The sequence below is a fragment of the Bombus huntii genome, chromosome 12, assembly GCF_024542735.1.
Source record: "Bombus huntii isolate Logan2020A chromosome 12, iyBomHunt1.1, whole genome shotgun sequence".
NCBI classification, from domain to species: domain Eukaryota; kingdom Metazoa; phylum Arthropoda; class Insecta; order Hymenoptera; family Apidae; genus Bombus; species Bombus huntii.
Window position 1 is genome coordinate 8,904,695 of NC_066249.1, and position 18,444 is coordinate 8,923,138.

Consider the following 18,444-nt stretch of genomic DNA (forward strand, 5'->3'; position numbering starts at 1 on the left):
CCAAGAACTGTCTACGTACTTCTTTCGATCAAGTATCTCTACGCGTTAACATGATTATCGATATGCGCTGTTAGGCGACCTTCGGACGTGGAACGGAATCGCGAGGTTCGGTCGAACCCCGCGCTTTCGAAGATTTAGCGAGAATTCGTTTCGTATCGAGAAGAAGATCGCGCGTTGTTTCGTGGAAGAAGAAAGGCAGACTTTCCACTACGAACGAGAGAATATCGGATAATTTTTTTGTAAATCTTGGCGAAACTTGTCTCGTACCGCGTTGCAGAGTTGCTGCATCTTTATTCGAAGGAAAAAAGAATCGCTTTTATGGATTTTAGCGGTTCTTGCGTGTCGCGAAAGAACTACTCCGCCTTTACTCGCGATCGAAGGAGAAGAGAAACTTTTATAAATTATCGCGTCTTATTCGTTATGCCATTTCAAAAGTATTGTATTTCGTTTTAGACGTTTCGGACGCTTATGATTCCGTAATCGGTACTTTGGCGGAAATAGGAAGTACAGGGCGGAACGGTGGTTCGCTCGTCCAAAATACTTGACGAAAGAGGAAAAAAGGATCCCGTGACCAGGAAATAACGATTAGCGATAGTTATACCTATATAACGTTTCTGCCGCTGCTTATTTCGACGAAAATTGCTACTGTAGGACAAGCGGAGAATTGGAATCAGCGAAACGAGTTAATGCCGGTTGACGTGACTTGTGATTTGCGATCGAGTGTGTCTAATAATAAACGGTGCTTAGAATCTTTTCGCAAACCTACTCGTTACAATTCCACGATAAAAAATCGTTCGTATTCGATATATTTCGATATTCGATATCGAATGTCTCTTTATATTACCTAACAATCGTCGACCATGTACAATCATCTTGAATTTTCCTAATATAGAAATTTCGAATACGAATTTTTCGTTGTAATAATTCCGGCAGAAATAAAAAAAGAGCAAACCAGATCCTCTTTTCTCGACCTCCAACGAACGCGATTTAGTTACAAGCTACGTCCGCGTCAATCCCTAAAACAAGACGCCGATAAGCGATGTAAATCGTTTCTTAAACGTTACGTTAAAATTAAATCGACAGAGATTGTTCGGGAGACTCTGCCCGGTCAAATTACAGCTGCCTTTACGCGCGTTTGTCGCCGGGTGGCAAAATCGTCGATACGCGCGCCGATCGCGAATAATCGACCTGGGCTCGGTTTCACCCGCGATTACGTTATTTTCACGGAATGAGAGTCACGGTACCGGCAGGCGATAATATTTTGCCGCGTGGTACGGTTGCATATTTAAGGGTTGCCGTGTCAAGCGTCAAGCGCGCCCTTTGAATACATTTAAATTCATTAACAGTAAAGGCTATGTTCCCGTAAACTGCGGCGCACACATGCGAGGCCCTCTCTCAACACACGTACGAAATATGGTCATCGTTATGCCATAAAACGGACGAACCAAGCGCTCGAAATAATTGCGTGCGCTAAAGAATCGACCGATGATTGCGAATGATCTACATTCGTTAATGAACCGTTCTCGTTTCTGTTCCAGACTATCGCGGAAATCCTTGGATCAATATGCCGCATACAGGTGAGTTCTACTACGCTCCTACGTTTACTACCTTATATTTCCCCTCCTTTTTAATATGCCAAACAGATCGTATTTAATCGAGTTTTGCAATTGGTCGTGAAATTCGTCGATTTTCATTTTCCAAAACGCCTAACGATCGTATCGTGTTCTTCCGTGATTATACGATATCATAACGTATTTAAATCGAAGGCTATACGCGTTTATCTCCTAGTAGCGTCTTCGAAGCTCGATGCAGGTTTATTCTTTCTTCTATGAGAGTATTCGCATATACACGACAATATGGGGAATTGTATTCGTAGCAATTACCATACAGAGTTTTCTAGCTTATACGGTTAACGTTTCCGGACACTGTAGCTAGCAATCTTTTAAGGAAAAAAAGATACGAAGGAAATTGCAATCTCGTTCTTTGCAAGTTTTCCATCGATTCAACTCCTTTCGCCATGTTCAATTTCTATTTCCACTTCTGCTTGGAATTTGCAGATTTCTAGTATTATCTATCTATCGTAGTATATATAGGTAGCTTGGAAATTATCCGTCGTTTTCTTCAGCTTCGTTAGCCTTTGGTTCTATCGCTGGTATCTCGAATTTTACTTTTATTCTCATTGCCCGTCCTCCTTTTGGTATTCTTGCGCTAACTTTATTTATTGCTGCATCTGTTTTTTGACGCCCTTGTACCACTTTTTATAATTACTAAAATTACTCGCCCGTTGTCCTTGCGCTGTTTTATTGTTGCTAAAATTTCTTTTTTCACGTCCTTACACTGTGATTTCGTTTTCTTTTTTTTTTTCTTTTTTGCTTTATCCGCTTCTTCGTTGTCCTTGCAGCGCTTTTTTATCCTCGCAATTTATTCTTCGAAGTAATTAACGTAACTCCTTTTTCAACATGATCTTGTTCAACAACGACTCTCTCGTACCTCGCGCAAACTTAAAGCGCCTCTCAACGATAGAAAAACGGAATAAAAGGACGAAACATGCTTGGAAATTGACGAAATTTTTCTCAAAAAATAACCCTCCTCCACTGTCGTCGCGCATAGCTATATACGCATAACGCGAAGCGACAGAAATTCAGATTCGGCGAACAACGAACGCCAGCTTCGAATCAGCCATCGACCAAACGAGTCTTGGCAAAACCGACGTATTAGCAACGCTGATACAGCGCTATGAATATCGGCTGTTTCAGATTTATACGATGACATTTATGCCAGCCTCTCGTTATCTTTTCTCGGACATTTATTACGAGGTCAGCTACCGTCGGCGAGATCAGAAGACGAGTCGTTCGCTGGTCAAAATTAAAATCTCTCCTTTCTTATTCTCTTTGCGCGTGCACGCGCGCTCGCGTCCTTTCTTTCGCGCTCGCTCCTTCTTTCTTCTTCTGCTGCTCCTCCTCGATTCCTTCCACGAGAGATCGGACGCTCGAGGCGTCGGCTAAATTACGATTTAGAAGCCAGTTTGACAGTAATTAACGAAGAATTTTATACGGCGAATCGAGAGGCGAGATCTATAGACCTGTTATTAAACGAGTTTAATTATATCGCACTGTCTGCCGTGCTTTTTGCCTCTCGGGTTCCACTCGCCGTCGTCCCTTCTCCTCGTTTCCCTCGTTCAACGTTTAAGTAGATTATTAACACGACTTGTAAGACTTCTAAACAAGCTGCGGTATCGAGATTGCAGTTGAAACGAAGGGAGGATTGTTTTTTTTTTTTTTTATTCCTTTTAACGATTTAGCTATCATCGACGCATACGTTGTATCGCCTTAATTACTCGAGCAATTAAACGGTTAAGTATCCGAACTGAGACTTTATTCGATCGAGGCAGAATGATTTACGATTGATCGGAGATCTTCGCGTTAAAAAATGCCTGCGACATTAGCGAACGATATAATTAGAACGCGTGGTAGAACGGTGGCGTAGGTAGAGCAGAATAGGACTTTAAAAATGCCACTTTCAAGTTCTATCGTAAGGAACGAGAACTCTTCGAAAGTAAAGCGAAATATGAATTTCTGTTCGCAAAATTCGCTGTTCTTTTATTTTAGAGATTTGATAATTCAAGAATTCCCCTTAATTTTAACATTCGTCTCTTTCATCTCGTATTCCGTTGAATACGATTAAAGGAATGAAACTTAAATGGAAACTCGTTTCGTTTGTTACATAAGTATCGTAACTTTTGCGCATTCTGGACACTTTCGCCCATGTAAATCCGTAAATCCATAAATATCTACTTATTCACTTGTCGCGATTTATTTCCAAAAATGTATATATCATGACCTACGTTCAACGGATATAATACCAAGCAGCCACACAGAGCGCCGAATACCTAAGAAATTTTTCATCGTAAAATCGATGATGCAATCGTAAAATCATCCTCGTCCTCGTTCAACCCTCGGCATAAACACTTCGTATAAACACTTTACGGATTAGCCAAAGAGTCGGGTCGAAATCTTATCAGCCATTAACCAGCCGATTAGCTGTTAACGCAGCTTTAAAGAGAGCCATACGAAGGGTGTAAGTATCGCTCGTACATTTCAATTACGAATACATGCGATTTAGGATCGACTGCAGAGCGAAAAAGAGAGATCATCGCATCGCGTGTCCCTCGTGCGCGAAGAAGAGGGAAAGATGGAGAAAGAAGGAGAGAAAAAATCTGTTAGCGTAGATGGATCGTGATTACAGGTAGGGCAGGTGTATAGTTTGGTTAGGGCCTAAATGGCAAACGCGATACCGATCGACGCGCTTGCCCGCATTAGTTCGCTAATTCTAAGCTAACCGTTATTACGTATCCGAAGATATAATCCTTCTTCGCTCTTCTATGCTCGCCAGCCGTCGCATAAATATCTTTCTACCCCCGCTAGTTTATGGCCTACACGGTGTTACGCGTCGGTATGCATCGACACGCTGTTTCGCATATCTCTTTTTATCTCGATCATCTTCTTCTTCCTCCTCCTTTCTCTCTTACGATTAGTCCCGCTTCCTTCTTTCCCCGGTCTTATCAACCGTCTTCGATCCCGTGCCCGAGATTTTCCTCCTCGACCGCTAGACGCGGCAATTAAACTTATACGTACAGCGATTCAGCATGATCGAACTTGGTTCGAGCTCGCGAGTTTTCTCCTTTTTCTTCATTTTCTAACGAAACGCGATAGATCGGTTTCCCGCGATCTTCCGAGAAAAGCTTCTCTTTAGTCGGTTCATCGAACTTTTTCAGCTTTTTGCGTCGCAAGTTACCGATTATACGTTCGATCGTTCCCCATTGACGGCGAAGTTTTACGCAAATTCACACTTCCGACGGTACGATTAAGAGAACGAAATCTACGCGGAAAATGATTTTCCATCGAGTTACAATGCTCGATGCAAAAGACGAAGTAGGAACCGTGGATATTTTATATGTCTTATTCGCAGTCCGATCGTCGTATATATTACAGCGACGATTAATTATAACAGCCTCTTAAGTAGCTACTTAGAAGGAAGGTCGTAAATCAAGAGATTAAAAAACAAGTATCTAAAACAATCACTCGACGGGACTCGTTTCTCCCTGTACAAAAAAAAAAAAAAAAGAAAAAAGAAAAAGATCGCCGGACGGAAAAAAGTGGCACGACCGTTCGAATATTGAATGTTACGCCCTTTTTTCTTGGATCGGGCGAACCTCCGTCGGACGATCTTCATGCTCGATAACTTTGCACGTTCGCGCCATCGCCGCGGAGACAAGAGACCAGCGGGGAATCCGACATTTATTCGCGCAATTTCGCGTTTCGCGTTTCGCCCCGAGATTTTTACAAAAGATAAGAAGGCAACTTCCTGCTCGGTTTTTGCCGTAATAATAATTTGGCCGGCGGTCGTGTTGGTCTGTCGCTGTTCTGGCCTCGGAGTAATTTCGGCCTGATCTGCGAAGCCTGGAACAGGAAGCGACACTCTTTTTTACCATGTAGCGCCAAAATTAAGGCGGAGCGGAGAATAAGAAAGAGGGGAAACGGCGAAAGAGAGCGCGAGAAAGAGCGAACAAGGCGAAAGAAAGAGGGGAAGGGACGCATGCGACAGGATTTTGGAGGAGGTGAAATAATAATTGCCGATAACGCCGAATAAATCGTTGCACCGGTGTCGGATATCGTCGATGAATAACGAGGGATCGACACGCGAGAATTTCTCCCCTTTTTAATGTAATTCCATCGTAATAACGTGGCGAAAAGTTTGTCGCCGCTGTTAAAAAGGCCTCCTTAAATCATCCTCCATCCGTGAGCTCTTACGTCTCGCGTGTCCCTTTTATTACCATGTTTTTGCGACGTTCTCTTCGCAGCATCTCTTTCGTATCCATTTTCCCTCTTCGTAATCACCGAACTGAATCGCTCGACGGGCGAGTGGCCCAACCCGTAATTTACCTAACTGTAAAGGATATCTCGTATCGATGCTCCGAGTGCGAGAATTTTCACGATTTCAAAAAAATATATCAAGAACTCGCCGGTTTCCACGTTTTATCGAATCTTTCGATTTTACTGGCATCGATTCGGCGATTTTTGAATCTTATCGAAAGCGCTTATTGTGCGAATTTCGCCTATTACGCTGAATTTATCTCGACGCTTGTTATCCGCTTCGGATGGCATATTATTCGATTCGAGTAAAGACGAAACTCGTTTACAACGGACTGCCATTTACATCGATGTACAGCGACGTCGGTTCGTCGGAGGGTAGATCGCAGAAATCTGCGTGAGATTTCATTTTCTGGCAATAATTATGCCGTTAAGTAATTGTCGGCTACCGAAAATGATCGGGGAATTAGGGTGTTCTCGCGGTCGGTAAGCCACCGCTGATTTATGGCGGGTTTAATATCTCGAAGCTGTTCGGACCCTTTCCCTCGTTCGGCCGTTTCAAAGAGAGCAGGGAACGTCCGGAGGCGGCGTAACTCAAATTTTATTCCGCGCGTGGTTAAACGCGTGTCGGCTTCGTGCCGTCCGTCCTCGTACGATTTTCAACGCGTCGATATAAAATTGGTGATCGATCGACGTTTTTATTTCCGGGTGTTACCGTTTTACGATCCTCGGCGGTAATTTAGTCGTCACGACTTCGTCGTTTGCTCGATTCCGTCGGTTTCTTGGTAAAACGATGAAAAATATCGAAAGTCGAGTGGCTGAAGCTAGAACCTCGAAGAGTTTTTAGGCAACTTGGAACTTGGAATTCGAAATTGGGGAATCTATATAAATCTGTCTATATAAATTTCGTCGGGATATCGTACGAGTACGAATAACACGAAGGGCTGCTTAACTTAAGAAATTTAAATTTTAACTTAAGAAATTTATCTTTAACTTAGAAACGAAGACAACGAGACACGGAAGTGAAAATGCTTTCGCTCTTGGTATTCGTTCTTCGTAACGTATCTTTCAATCCAGATATTTGATACGTCGATTTTGTCAAAGTTGACTTTTCTCGCGTTCTCGACTTGTGCGATACGTTTTACCTGTTTCTTGCCCTCGCGATTATTCTTCCAGAGACGACGTAAGGATCGAATTTATGCGAGAATTAGCATTCTCGCATCTTAAAATATCCGACATTTAAGAACTCAAACTATACACGCTATATTCAAATGATTTAAATCGTCTCTACCGAAAAGTGGCGTCTGCGTTAAAGACGAAAGTACGAGCGGTGGAAGCGCGTATGCGAAAAGGTCGATTTTATTATCCGGATATCGTTAATTTAAGCAGCTGCGTGACCGTGGAATCTGAGAAACGATCCTCCATCAAAATTTCGGCCGTGAAACGAATTATGATAATTTCTCGGCCGATTCGGACGAGCCTCCTGCTCTGCCTCTTTTGATCTCGGAACGCGGGCGACGATTTTATCGATCGTACGAACCGCCTCGTTTCTCACTTCTGTCCATCGACGAAGAGCAAAGTGGCCTATAAAAGCGTAAGAGACTCGAAAGGATATCGAAAATCGACCACGATTAAATAACTTTGAAAGCCTGGTCGGAATCCGTCGATTCTTGACCGGATCGCTGACGTTATTAAAAGTCATCAAGGACCGTTCGCTTGTTGCGAACGGTTATTAGTAATCGCTTCGCTTCCCGTTTTAAATGACGCAATTCCAATGTAACATCTTATTTCGTCATATTTTCTACGGCAGATGCGTTCTGCAAATTAATCGAACGGTTACGGGGTTAATTCGCGTTGGACACGCGTAGAGGAAATTAGGCGCGTTTATACCAACGAAGCAGATTAACTTTTAAACGTCGATAGATTTGCTGCGCGTTTCGCGGATAGCTTGCCTTAGTTTTACGATACGAAAGGGAATAGAGGCGATGCGATAGAATAATGCTATTGAGCTTAATGATTCGAACCACTAAGCGCACTTCTGTCAGACCTTGCGCGTTTCTGCTTACAACGTATTTGTCAATCTCTATGATAATCCCGACTTGTGATATTTCCTAAGTAACGACTAAATAACAGCCACGAACCGCTAAATAACCACAAAAAAAGGAACGTAATACGAATACTGATAATTTGTCAAAGCAGAAATCTAAAGACACGGTGGATAGTTAGAATTAAAAAAGGATTTCCAAATAGATAATAGGTCTAATAATAATTCTTCAAGGCTTTGATTCGTATCGTTTCACCGTGAATGCGCTGATATAATGCTTACGTAACAGGATTTTATTACGATCGTAATCGTCTTCGTCTTGCAAAATCGTTATCGTAAAAACCTACCAATCCATCGAACAAGTATAGATAAGAATATAGATACATATGTATATAGAATATGCAGATAGATAAACGTAAAAAGCACAGACTGCTTACAGTCGATGCTCGCAAACCATGTAACAGGTCCGCAGGATTTAAGCAATTTCCTCCTCGTAATAATCTTCTCTGCTAATCGCCATAAATATTCAATCTACTTACGTAACAATGCGTTATCCTCGTCGATCAACATCGGTGAACATCGAAGTATCGCGTAACGCAACGACGCATCCACCGTAAATTCAGCGTCGCTACGTTGCAGGGAAAACTACCTTGTAGCGATTAAAGTACGCGCAACTACGGTAGAAGAGGAACGATTGCGCGACCTTACAGGCGTATCGACGGTATCAAAAATCGAGAACGCGGATTATCTTCACGGGGATCGAGCTGGTTACCGCGGTATGGGAGAGAACAGCGCAAAAGCGTCCCTTTTACGAAGCAACGACTCGACGAGTTAGCAAACATCGAGGAACGGTAATCCGAGTAATTTCGTTTGGCGTGGAGCGCGTGAAAAATTGGTAAAGACGGCAATCGGAGAGGATCGACAGGGAGGGCGACGTTTGAAAATTAGCGGAAAACGATTTCGACGAGTGTCGCCGTTCCTTTCCCTGTTTCCTGCCCGCGTCCGACGTCCGTTGATGGAACTGCGGATAATTATACGTCCTCTTTCCCTTTGGACGTTCCCGTAAGAACGTCAAAATGACGATTCTTTCTTCCCTTCGTTTCCGTCTTTCGAGAATCCCTCGGAACTCGCCGACAGAGGAAAGAGGAAAGTCGTCTTTTCCGAATTAACCGAGCTTTGGCGTTTTTAAAATTCGGTCTTGAACTCTGCGCAGAGTTTCGCGCGATACGAACGAAACGAGAAGATAACTTGTATCTCGGATTCGGTAATGAAAAAAAAAAAAAATATCAAAACGATCGCGAAGAAAACGATTAATTTATCGAACGATATCGACGATAACAACATCGAAGTTAAATCATTCGTTTAATCGATCAAACTCATTTTGCGTGTCGTATTTTCGCGTTTCGAACGGCAAGCTTGTTCGAAATCGTAGACTCGTAGTCTGGATTTCGACGTCTACTATCGAACGAACTATAGAACGAACCGACGCTACAGCGAACAAAATTTTAGAGCCAATTAAGTACATAGTTGGCTGCGTAGCGTTCCCAACTGTATTATTAGAGGTTCGGAAAAAATGCATCTGCCTAGTGCTCCACCCTGAACCGCACTAATTATTAGCGGATTATCGTCCTTCTATTATTGTGCATTTTACGTGAGATACAAAAGAGACACAGCAGCAGCTGTGCCTTGGCGATGCCTTCGATCTTTTCCTTCCACCGACGGCTAATGATTTAATTTCGTTAACCCAAGGGTAGACGCTTCGGTTCGCTCAAGCAACGTTTTCCTCGCGATTATCGCCTGGATAATGACGCTTTTTCTCGCAATGGCGATGCAAAAACGCGCACGCTCATTTTCTGCGTTTGTTTAACCGTGTATGCGTGCAGCGCGTATCGTACGCGACGACGAGTAGCAGTTTCAATTAACAAGACGATTGCCGTGTTGTTTCTACGAGCGTTATCGTGGCTTATCGAAGTTACACGGGGATCGAGGAAAGAAAATATTTAGCGAACAAACGAACAAATAAAATTAACGAACAAAAGCTACGGAAAATAGATGGATATTCGAATAATACGGTGTATAAGAAAGTTTGGATGGAAACGACGGCCAGGCACGAACGAACGAACGATAGAAACTTGGACTTGGACTTGGACTTGCGATCTAAATGGAAACGGTTTATTGTTTGCTGTTGCAGGTCAAGCAGGAGTTAATCAATTGGGTGGTGTGTTTGTTAACGGGAGGCCATTGCCCGACTGCGTTCGACAAAGAATCGTACAGCTCGCTTTGGTCGGCGTCAGACCTTGCGATATCTCACGGCAACTCCTTGTGTCTCATGGATGCGTCTCGAAGATTCTCACGAGATTCTACGAAACGGGCAGCATTCGACCAGGAAGCATCGGAGGAAGCAAAACGAAAGTAAGCGTTTCAACGATCTTGGAACCGTTTCAAGTTACAAAGAGATGCAAAGTAACGCAAAGACGTGGAAAGGCTTCGTGTTTGTTATTTATCGTCGCGTTGCTTCGTGCGTTTCCTCGATGACGAACGCGATGGAACGCGATCGCGTTGCAACGCCTTAATTTTGTTAATTTATTACTAATTTATGTAATCGTTACGACGCAACGTTATTAGCAAACTACGCGACATAAAGCTTACGCCCGAAACTACGAAATCTCGCGATCGATCGCTGCTTCGATCGATCGAGCAACGATTCTTTCGCAAATATCTCGTTAATGTTTAGCAAAATATACGTACGCGTTGCGAAGCGTAATACAGGTATAGTAGGAAACGTGGCGTAAGTACAAGGTGTTAAGTTTTTAATCGATCCTTAAATCATACGGTATTGTATATATGTTCTTTTAGCTTACGCGTTTTCGATAGATTCCGATAACGTCGCCGCTTTCGCCCTGCGATCTTGCACCGGAATTAACCGATATCCCCATCGATTTCCCGTTTAAATACTCGCGTAAATTATGCCCGCGTCGTAAACTGCGGCATAACGCGGAGCCGGTACAAATAATTACCGACAATTACGCTTTAACTGGAAAACAACGTGGCCATAAACCATCGCGCGTACCTCCGATCGACCTACCTCTGTGGAAAGGCCCGCTCTTATTTATAAGAGCCTGCCGGTTAAAATTGTCGAAATTGTTAAAATTGTTAAAATTGTTAAAATTTCCGAGTGCGAACGGCTGAAAAATCGAATCCGTAAAGGACTGTACCGTAGTAGCTGGAAGGTTCAGCGGCGACTTAATAGAAAGAGTAAGAAGGGCGGATAAACAGAAAGGAGAAGAAGTTACCTACAGGACAAAAAGCGTAATAAACGCGAGGGAAGGATGTGTGTGCGTTATGGGGCGGTGACACTGATGAGAGGAGGCGAGACGCGGGCGCAAAAGTCGTCGGCCGGCAGCACGGCGCTGATGTGATTTTAAGTAAGGGCTGCGCGGAGCCGACAGCGCGCGCAATTATCCAAACACCTTGCAGCCGCGTGCATTTGCATAATTTCATGGCTTTGCACGGTCGGTTTTCTTGCGCTCGCGCCGCGATCACGGTGTCGCGCGCCGAATTATCGGCACGTTGTTTCGAATCTTTGGAGCAGCGAGCGAGAGAAACGAGGAGGGCGGAGAGGCGAGGAAACGATGGCCGAGGGAATCACGGGACGATCGTAAAGCCGATCGTTCCGACGGAAAACGAGTCGAATTAGACGCACTTAGCGACCCTTTAAGGCTCGTTTTTACGCGCGAAAGATGAATTCCGCAGGGGCGTTCGCCAACGATTCCACCACGTCCCCGTGCTCCACGCGCTTCTTAATGCGTGTCCGATTTGAAATTCAAATTCTCTGTTTACGACGCCGCCGGCGGACTATTCGATTTACGATATTAAACACCTTTCATTGAATTTTTTTCGCTAACGAGCTTCGGATGGCTGAAACGATCGATAGACAGATCGCAGGCGATAGGATCCGGCCGATGTAAAAACGAAGGGATTAAGATCGAGATTTCGTTTGGTCGGGCGTACGTACGACTTTTCAGCGGATCGTCGTTGTAATTAACGAACATCGGCGCGATTGCTTTCGCCGAAGTTAACGCGACTTTTATCGAAATCGGAAAATACACGACGTATTTTTAATTCTTCGGATTTCGATCGCGTCGATTATTCTCGACAGATCTGAAACTGTATCGGACTATTTTTAGGAAATAGGATCGACTGGAAATTGTTGCGAGCGATAATGTCGTATATTTTCAACGTATTTTTAACAACAAAAACTCGTTTAATCGAAGTAACTCGACTCGCGTAAACCGAAACTTTTCAAGTTAAATTGCTCGATGTTAAATTCGATGCGACTCGAACTACCGATCTGAACGAGGCTTTAGATCTGGAAATGGCGTCCCGAAGGAAATTACGAGTTAACGAGTTCCGACGTGGCAACAGTACCGACCACGCGATATCTCGTAGTACGTTACACGGGTTCGATAATCAAGGGCCGAGGGGTGGTGCTTTGGATTATCTCCGTCCAGATGAATCCCGCGCGATGCGATGGTACCCTGTGCGAACGCCACGGAGCCTGCCACGGAGCCTGCCACGGAGCCTGCCACGGAGCATCCGCGAGAGAAGAGAGAAAAAGGAAAAATAACGAAAAAAGAAGAAAAAGAAAAAAATGACGGAATAAGAGGAAGCCGCGTTGTATTACGCGCGTGACGTCACTAATGACAATATAATTGCACACTACCAACACAGTGAATTTCTTACGACGCGCCCGTGCGGGAACTCGCGCGATCCCCGTTTCGGCTTAATGAATTTATTTTAATAACGACCGGTGCCTGGCGTGCATCGACCTCCCGGCGCTCAATTGCGATCCGCGTTCCTCTCTCCAGCCGCGTTTTCCTTCTCCTTCCTCTTCGTCTTCTCCTTCTTCTTCGCCACGCTCTCTCGCGTGGAAACTCGAAGAGCATATTTAAATTCTGACTGTGCTCGAGGACGATTACGAGCGCATGTAAACGATCGTCATCAACGGCCATTATCGTGGCGTGTTCGTTTTGGTACCAGGCGATGCCAAAATAGTCGAGCCGCCGGATATCGCGTTTCTGCAGTTTCCATCGCGACCCTGACTTTCCAGAGAAGCGATTTTCCTCCAGGGTAACGAAGAAGGCAAGTCTTTGCTATTTTCGCGCGGATACGAGTTTTCGGTCTATACCGCGGAGCTGCTAACGACCGAGATACGAGATTATATCATATATCGTACGATCGAGACGATTAGGATGAAAAATATGGCGAGAGGATAGACGCGTAATTTCATCTATGTATTTTAAAAAAATAGTCGCTCAAATTTCCAGAAACGCCGCCGTTATTCGATTTACGAAGATTTCTGCGAAAATGTCTATCGCTTAAGAGAGATTTATCGTATCGCGCTTTGATAGTTTTAGCGCAAAGGGGAAAGTATCGACGTGCGGTGATTTCAACGCTCGTAAAAGCGACGTTTTCCTAGAAAGTTCCAAGAGAACGAACGTTCCTCTCGGACCTGTGATTTTTCTTCTTCGTGTATTTATTAAAGACCCGTGGGAAGTTCTTATGGTTTTCGGTAAAGCGCTTCGTTTCTGATACCATAGTTGTCATTCGTCGTTTAACTTTGAGATTAGCTGCATCGTCTTAAAGCTCGGACGTGATTCCTCGGAAAACTGTTCCAATGTACCTTTGATTTTGATTTTAGTGGATTTTTCGCGTTATTAGGTCTTTGCAGAACATATTTGCACGATATATTTTTTCCTATTGACTTCTTCTTTTTTTTTCCCGGGTTTTATGTTTTTAAGATCAACCGTATTATCTACGTTTATTCGAGGCGAGACTGTCTCGTTTGCGTATTCCTTATCGCTTGTAATTAAATTCCGCAGAAACGAGGCGTTGAATGCGGCGATTAAAACCTCCGAACCGTCGTTGCAGCATTATTTAACCGTTATTAGGGATATTTGGAGATGTTCGGTACATCTTGATAAGTATACACATCGTGCATTTTAGCTCTCGATTAACCCGACGTTTCTGCTTGCGAGTCGAAGAAGGACGAAATACCGGTAATCGTGTGTAATGAATTCGAGCCAAAGGACTCTTAATTACACGGTAGCTTTAATCCGATTGCCGTCTTCCGAAAGCCGCGCTTTTAACGTTGCTTTCGCCGAACGTCCGTTATAACTCGGCGGAAAATTTTTGCCAAGTAACGGAAAGTAAGTGTCGACCATCGATGGAACGGCAGGCCACCGTCTTTCAAACGCGTCGTGTCTCGAAGAGAATCAGCCCGATAGATCAAATCTCACGCGGCGAAAGGAGTTCGAGTCGACGATACGTCGGACGTGACTCGCCTCAAGCTTCCAGCGAAACGTAAATGAACCTTAACCGCGTAAGGATTTTTGTATTTGTATTTTGGATCGCGATAAGACGATTTACAGATGCGTTGTTCTCGATACTTTAATTTTATATGAAAAATTGGGAGAATCGACAATTTGAGTTAAAAAAAAACGATATCGGTAGAATTAGGAGAACTTGTAACAAGAACATTAAGAAACAGACAGTTAAGAGAGATAACGTAATTAGATGTTTCTGCTTTTATTTACTTCGTTAACTTTGTTTTATCTCTCACAGATATCAATGAGCATACTTTAACGATTAAATCGTACAAATACTCTGAAAAACTATAGAAATTTATCGAATTTCCTACGATCTTTACCTTTTGCTTACTATATATATTGATATATTATACTGGCTGTGACTGTACAGGCGATAAATACGCAGAGGCTGGCGTACTCGTAAAATATTATAAAGCTGGAATCTCCGATCAAACTGTGAACGATAAAAAGGCCAGATCTTTAATAAATTGCCAACGGAACAACTCGGAAGCGCGCGAACGCTAAACTATAACACACAGACGTAGAATAGATAGGCGCAGCGAAACTCGTCATCGATAAAAGCGGCGGTATTTTTATTCGCAAATTACAAATTACAAGGGAAATTACGCTCGAACCAAGCCGGTATCTTGATTGTATTCACCGACACGACCGGTGGTGGTCGCGGCGCGTTCCAGGAAATCCGTCACGGTCGTTAGCCAGGCCCGATTATTTTCCAATCGACCGGTTAATTTGCGAATTAATTGTCCAACTATCCGCTCGATCTACACGTGTTCCACCGTGTGCTGTGCGCGGTTTCCGAACCGTGTAAAGCTACTTTCGTCCTGGTTGCTCGTTATCTCTCGAGTCCGTGTATGTACATACGTGCTGGAAGCGGCGCGATACGGCGTCAGATAATGGCGTCGCATCACGGCAGAGGAAATCGTCTCATGAAAAATGTACGCCCCGTCGAAACCTTCCCGATAATAAAGTGGAACGCGAAGAAAATCGTACCCGCGATCATACGGTTCCCCTCTTTTGATCGACTCCTCTCTCTCTCTCTCTCTCTCTCTCTCTCTCTCTGCTTCTTTCTTCCTTCTTTTCTCTTTCCTCTTCTCTTTTTTTTTTCGTTTTCGCTGTTTACACAACGGCTCGGCGTCGCGGCCACAGGTGCGCCGATTCACGAAATTTTTTGATTACCCGTTCGTTCGAGGCAGGAAAACCGTACGACTCCTTCCTGGAATTACCGCGTTTTCTGCCGAAGATACGCATCGAACGGAATTAATTCGCCAACGCGTACGAGACACGTCCCCCGTACTCTATTCGTTGCCCGCGTGTATGCTATTACCTGGGTGTATAATGAAAATTGCCGAATGTAGTATTTGCAAAGAATCGAGATCGATCGAACGGTGCGTAATGATTTTAAGAAATTACACGTTTCGCGGTGAAGGAGTTTACGCCGAAAATTTTCTCCTCTTCTACTCGAGTCGTTCTCTCGCGTTCCCTTTATCGAATCGTCGAAGCTAGTTGTTCGATAAGGCAAAGCGTCGGTCAATTTCGAGACCAATGTGGAAATCTACGTAGGAGAATTACTATACAGCGTCATGAACGATCGTCTTAAACGTTATCGATGTCGATAACGAGCGTTAAAAATGATCCTATCGTTACCTACTGAGAATCATTTTTTAATTATATTTAAACAAATAAATCAAAGCATTCTTTTTTCTTAGCCGTTAGTTTCTCGTTAATTCGTAGATTTTAATAAGGTTCGCGCGCGATTGCTGGAAATCGGCTTACGTGTTTTAACGCTTAACGATAAATATCTGTATACGCTGTACGTATTCCACGTTTATTCTCGATTAACGATCCAATTTTACAAGAAACTTTCATCGCTGATTCTAATAATCGCGATCGCAAAGTCGCGAGAGAGAGGTATTTCGGTATCGAATGCTTGTTTTTCCTTGAACGCGCGCGTCCTGTAATAACGGCCCTTCTGCACGGTTAATTCCGCGAGATCGTTCGATACATTCGTCAGACTTCTCTCGAAGAATACGTCATAAATATTGTCGCATGCGAACGCTCGTTTTCCCCAGGACGATTCCCGTTCCTCCGTCGCAAGCGTTTCCATTTATCTGGTAATTAAGATCTCGCGCGAACACGGTGACGAGTCGCGCCTGAGCTTTCTGACGGATGGGTATTTATTTCTCGATGCATGATTTAGTAACAGCCGGTTAAACGTTGTGCGACGACCAGAATAAACAGCCAGCGATCGCGCACATCGGAGCTCGTTCCGTTTACGGATCAACGTGCTAATTAACGCGGCTTGTCGATCGATAACTTTCTTGCCGATCGTATCGTAGCAAATTGATTAGAGAATTAATGGCGAAAAATTCGCAACCTGCGGTCTAACTTAAATACCAACTGATATACCGGTTCGAGTAAATAGTCGTTAACGTTCGACGATCGAAAACTTTAAACGAACGATTTTGAGTATAAAAAGAGGCATTGGAAAACGGTTAATCCGTTCTGCGAGTTCGTTGGTTCGATCTTCCTACGTTCGAGACATTCTTCTATCGACGGCTGATACGACGTTAAAAAGTCGCGCCAGTTAAAAGCTAAATCGAAGTAAACCTGAATAATCCTCTAACCACCTTTAACCAGCAACCTCAACGACAAACGCGTACCCTTCGGCCCAATATATCGCGCAACCGTCCGACGAAAAGGAAACGGAGGAACGTTGATATCGAAACGATCGCCGAGAACTGGCGACGATCGGCCAAAAAAATGCCCGGATACCTGGTTCGTCCGCCGAAAAAAAAAAAGAAAGAAGAAAGGACGTTATTAAGCCATCTCCACGCGCGTCTTATCGCCAACGACAATTGGAGCAACCCCGTATACCAAAAGCGACAGAGGACAGCCCTTCGGACAGTAATTACCGAGTTGGTCAACCTGTTCGATAGTTTACGTTATCTAACGTTTAGCGCCAGATGTCCATGCGACCAATTTCCTTTGTGACGCGGTGTGGTACGGTGCGGTGTAGTGCGACGTGGCACGCACACGAAAGACACACCGTCGACGAACGTCGCCGGGAAGCAACCCGTAGCGGCCGCTCGGGGGCCGCTCGAGGGCCGCTCAAGGGTACGCGGTACAACGCGAGAGGGTAGGCATTAGGACGCGTATATCGTGGGCCGGGGTAATTGTGGCAATGACGACGGAAGTGTCAGATTAGAATCTGAGATGCTCCTGGGAGCACGCGATGCTTGTCCTAACCCCTGAAACTATTAGGCGGACGGGGAGACGGCTGCCCCCTTAAACGTTCTGGCTAACAACAGTGGTGCTCCCATATCGGCCCTATTCAATGGACAGACACACACCGGCCGCTCTTCCCATCGTTCAACGTGCGCTCTTGTTCACAGAAGACGAATAGAATCCAGGGAATGTTCGATCGACGACCGCCATACCGGAGTATCGATCGAGACTCGCTATTAATTCGCGGTTCGAGCGTTCCTCGGTAATAACGATTCGACGAAAGTACATCAATTTGAACGAACAACGTCAAACGATATTTTACAGTTTGATACACTTTACAGTACGCTTTAGGAAATGTTCGAAATTCGTAACGCAACGTTGATCGTTTATGTTATTTCTTCCGATTTTGAACATTTTATAAACTATATACTGCGAAATACGCATTGGCATCGTTCGTTCAAATTAATACGCTTTCGTTAGATCGTTGTTACAAAGATATTTTCTACGAGTCATTAGAGTCGTTTGGTAGGACATTTTGAAACGAGTCGAGAATTGTTACGACACTCTTGCGTTACATGCTTTGGGTAATTTACTAGGTAACCAAAGGTATAATTTGGTAACCAACGGAAGTGCCCAGCCATGTATCGCGACGAACGATACCTTACACTCGCGTCATTTCTCTATATCTCGATGAAAGTTAGCGTTAACAATTATCGTTAAACAAGCTACGATAGAACGAAAACACGTTAGACGGAAACACGTTAGACGACGCAGAACCTACGATATATAATGCAAATGTGTATATCGATAACTTTACCGCCATCGATGCACGATCGAGACGTTTAAAAAATATGGAAAGTAGGGAAACCGTCGTCGATAGACGACGAAACGAAAATTTCGTGAAACACGAACGAGC

The 18,444-nt window shown here is 44.1% G+C and overlaps 1 protein-coding gene and 1 long non-coding RNA gene across 6 annotated transcripts in view; one reads left to right on the forward strand and one right to left on the reverse strand.

Moving 5' to 3' along the window:
- Positions 1-18,444, forward strand: part of LOC126871601 (paired box pox-neuro protein) — a 39,926-nt gene that overhangs the window by 14,746 nt on the left and 6,736 nt on the right. For both annotated transcript variants that reach the window (XM_050630581.1, XM_050630580.1), the window contains 2 exons: positions 1,539-1,577; positions 10,106-10,326. In XM_050630581.1, the coding sequence (XP_050486538.1) occupies positions 1,565-1,577; positions 10,106-10,326 (234 nt within the window). In that variant the 5' untranslated portion in view covers positions 1,539-1,564. The remainder of the gene's footprint in view (positions 1-1,538; positions 1,578-10,105; positions 10,327-18,444) is intronic.
- The window catches only part of LOC126871616 (uncharacterized), a 32,532-nt gene that overhangs the window by 6,027 nt on the left and 8,061 nt on the right, over positions 1-18,444 (reverse strand). Inside the window, exon 3 of one of the 4 annotated variants that reach the window (XR_007691692.1) lies at positions 4,813-5,459. The exons of the other annotated variants lie outside the window; for them this stretch is intronic. This is a non-coding gene — a long non-coding RNA (uncharacterized LOC126871616). Of the gene's footprint in view, positions 1-4,812; positions 5,460-18,444 lie in introns of those variants that run through there. 4 annotated transcript variants of the gene reach the window in all.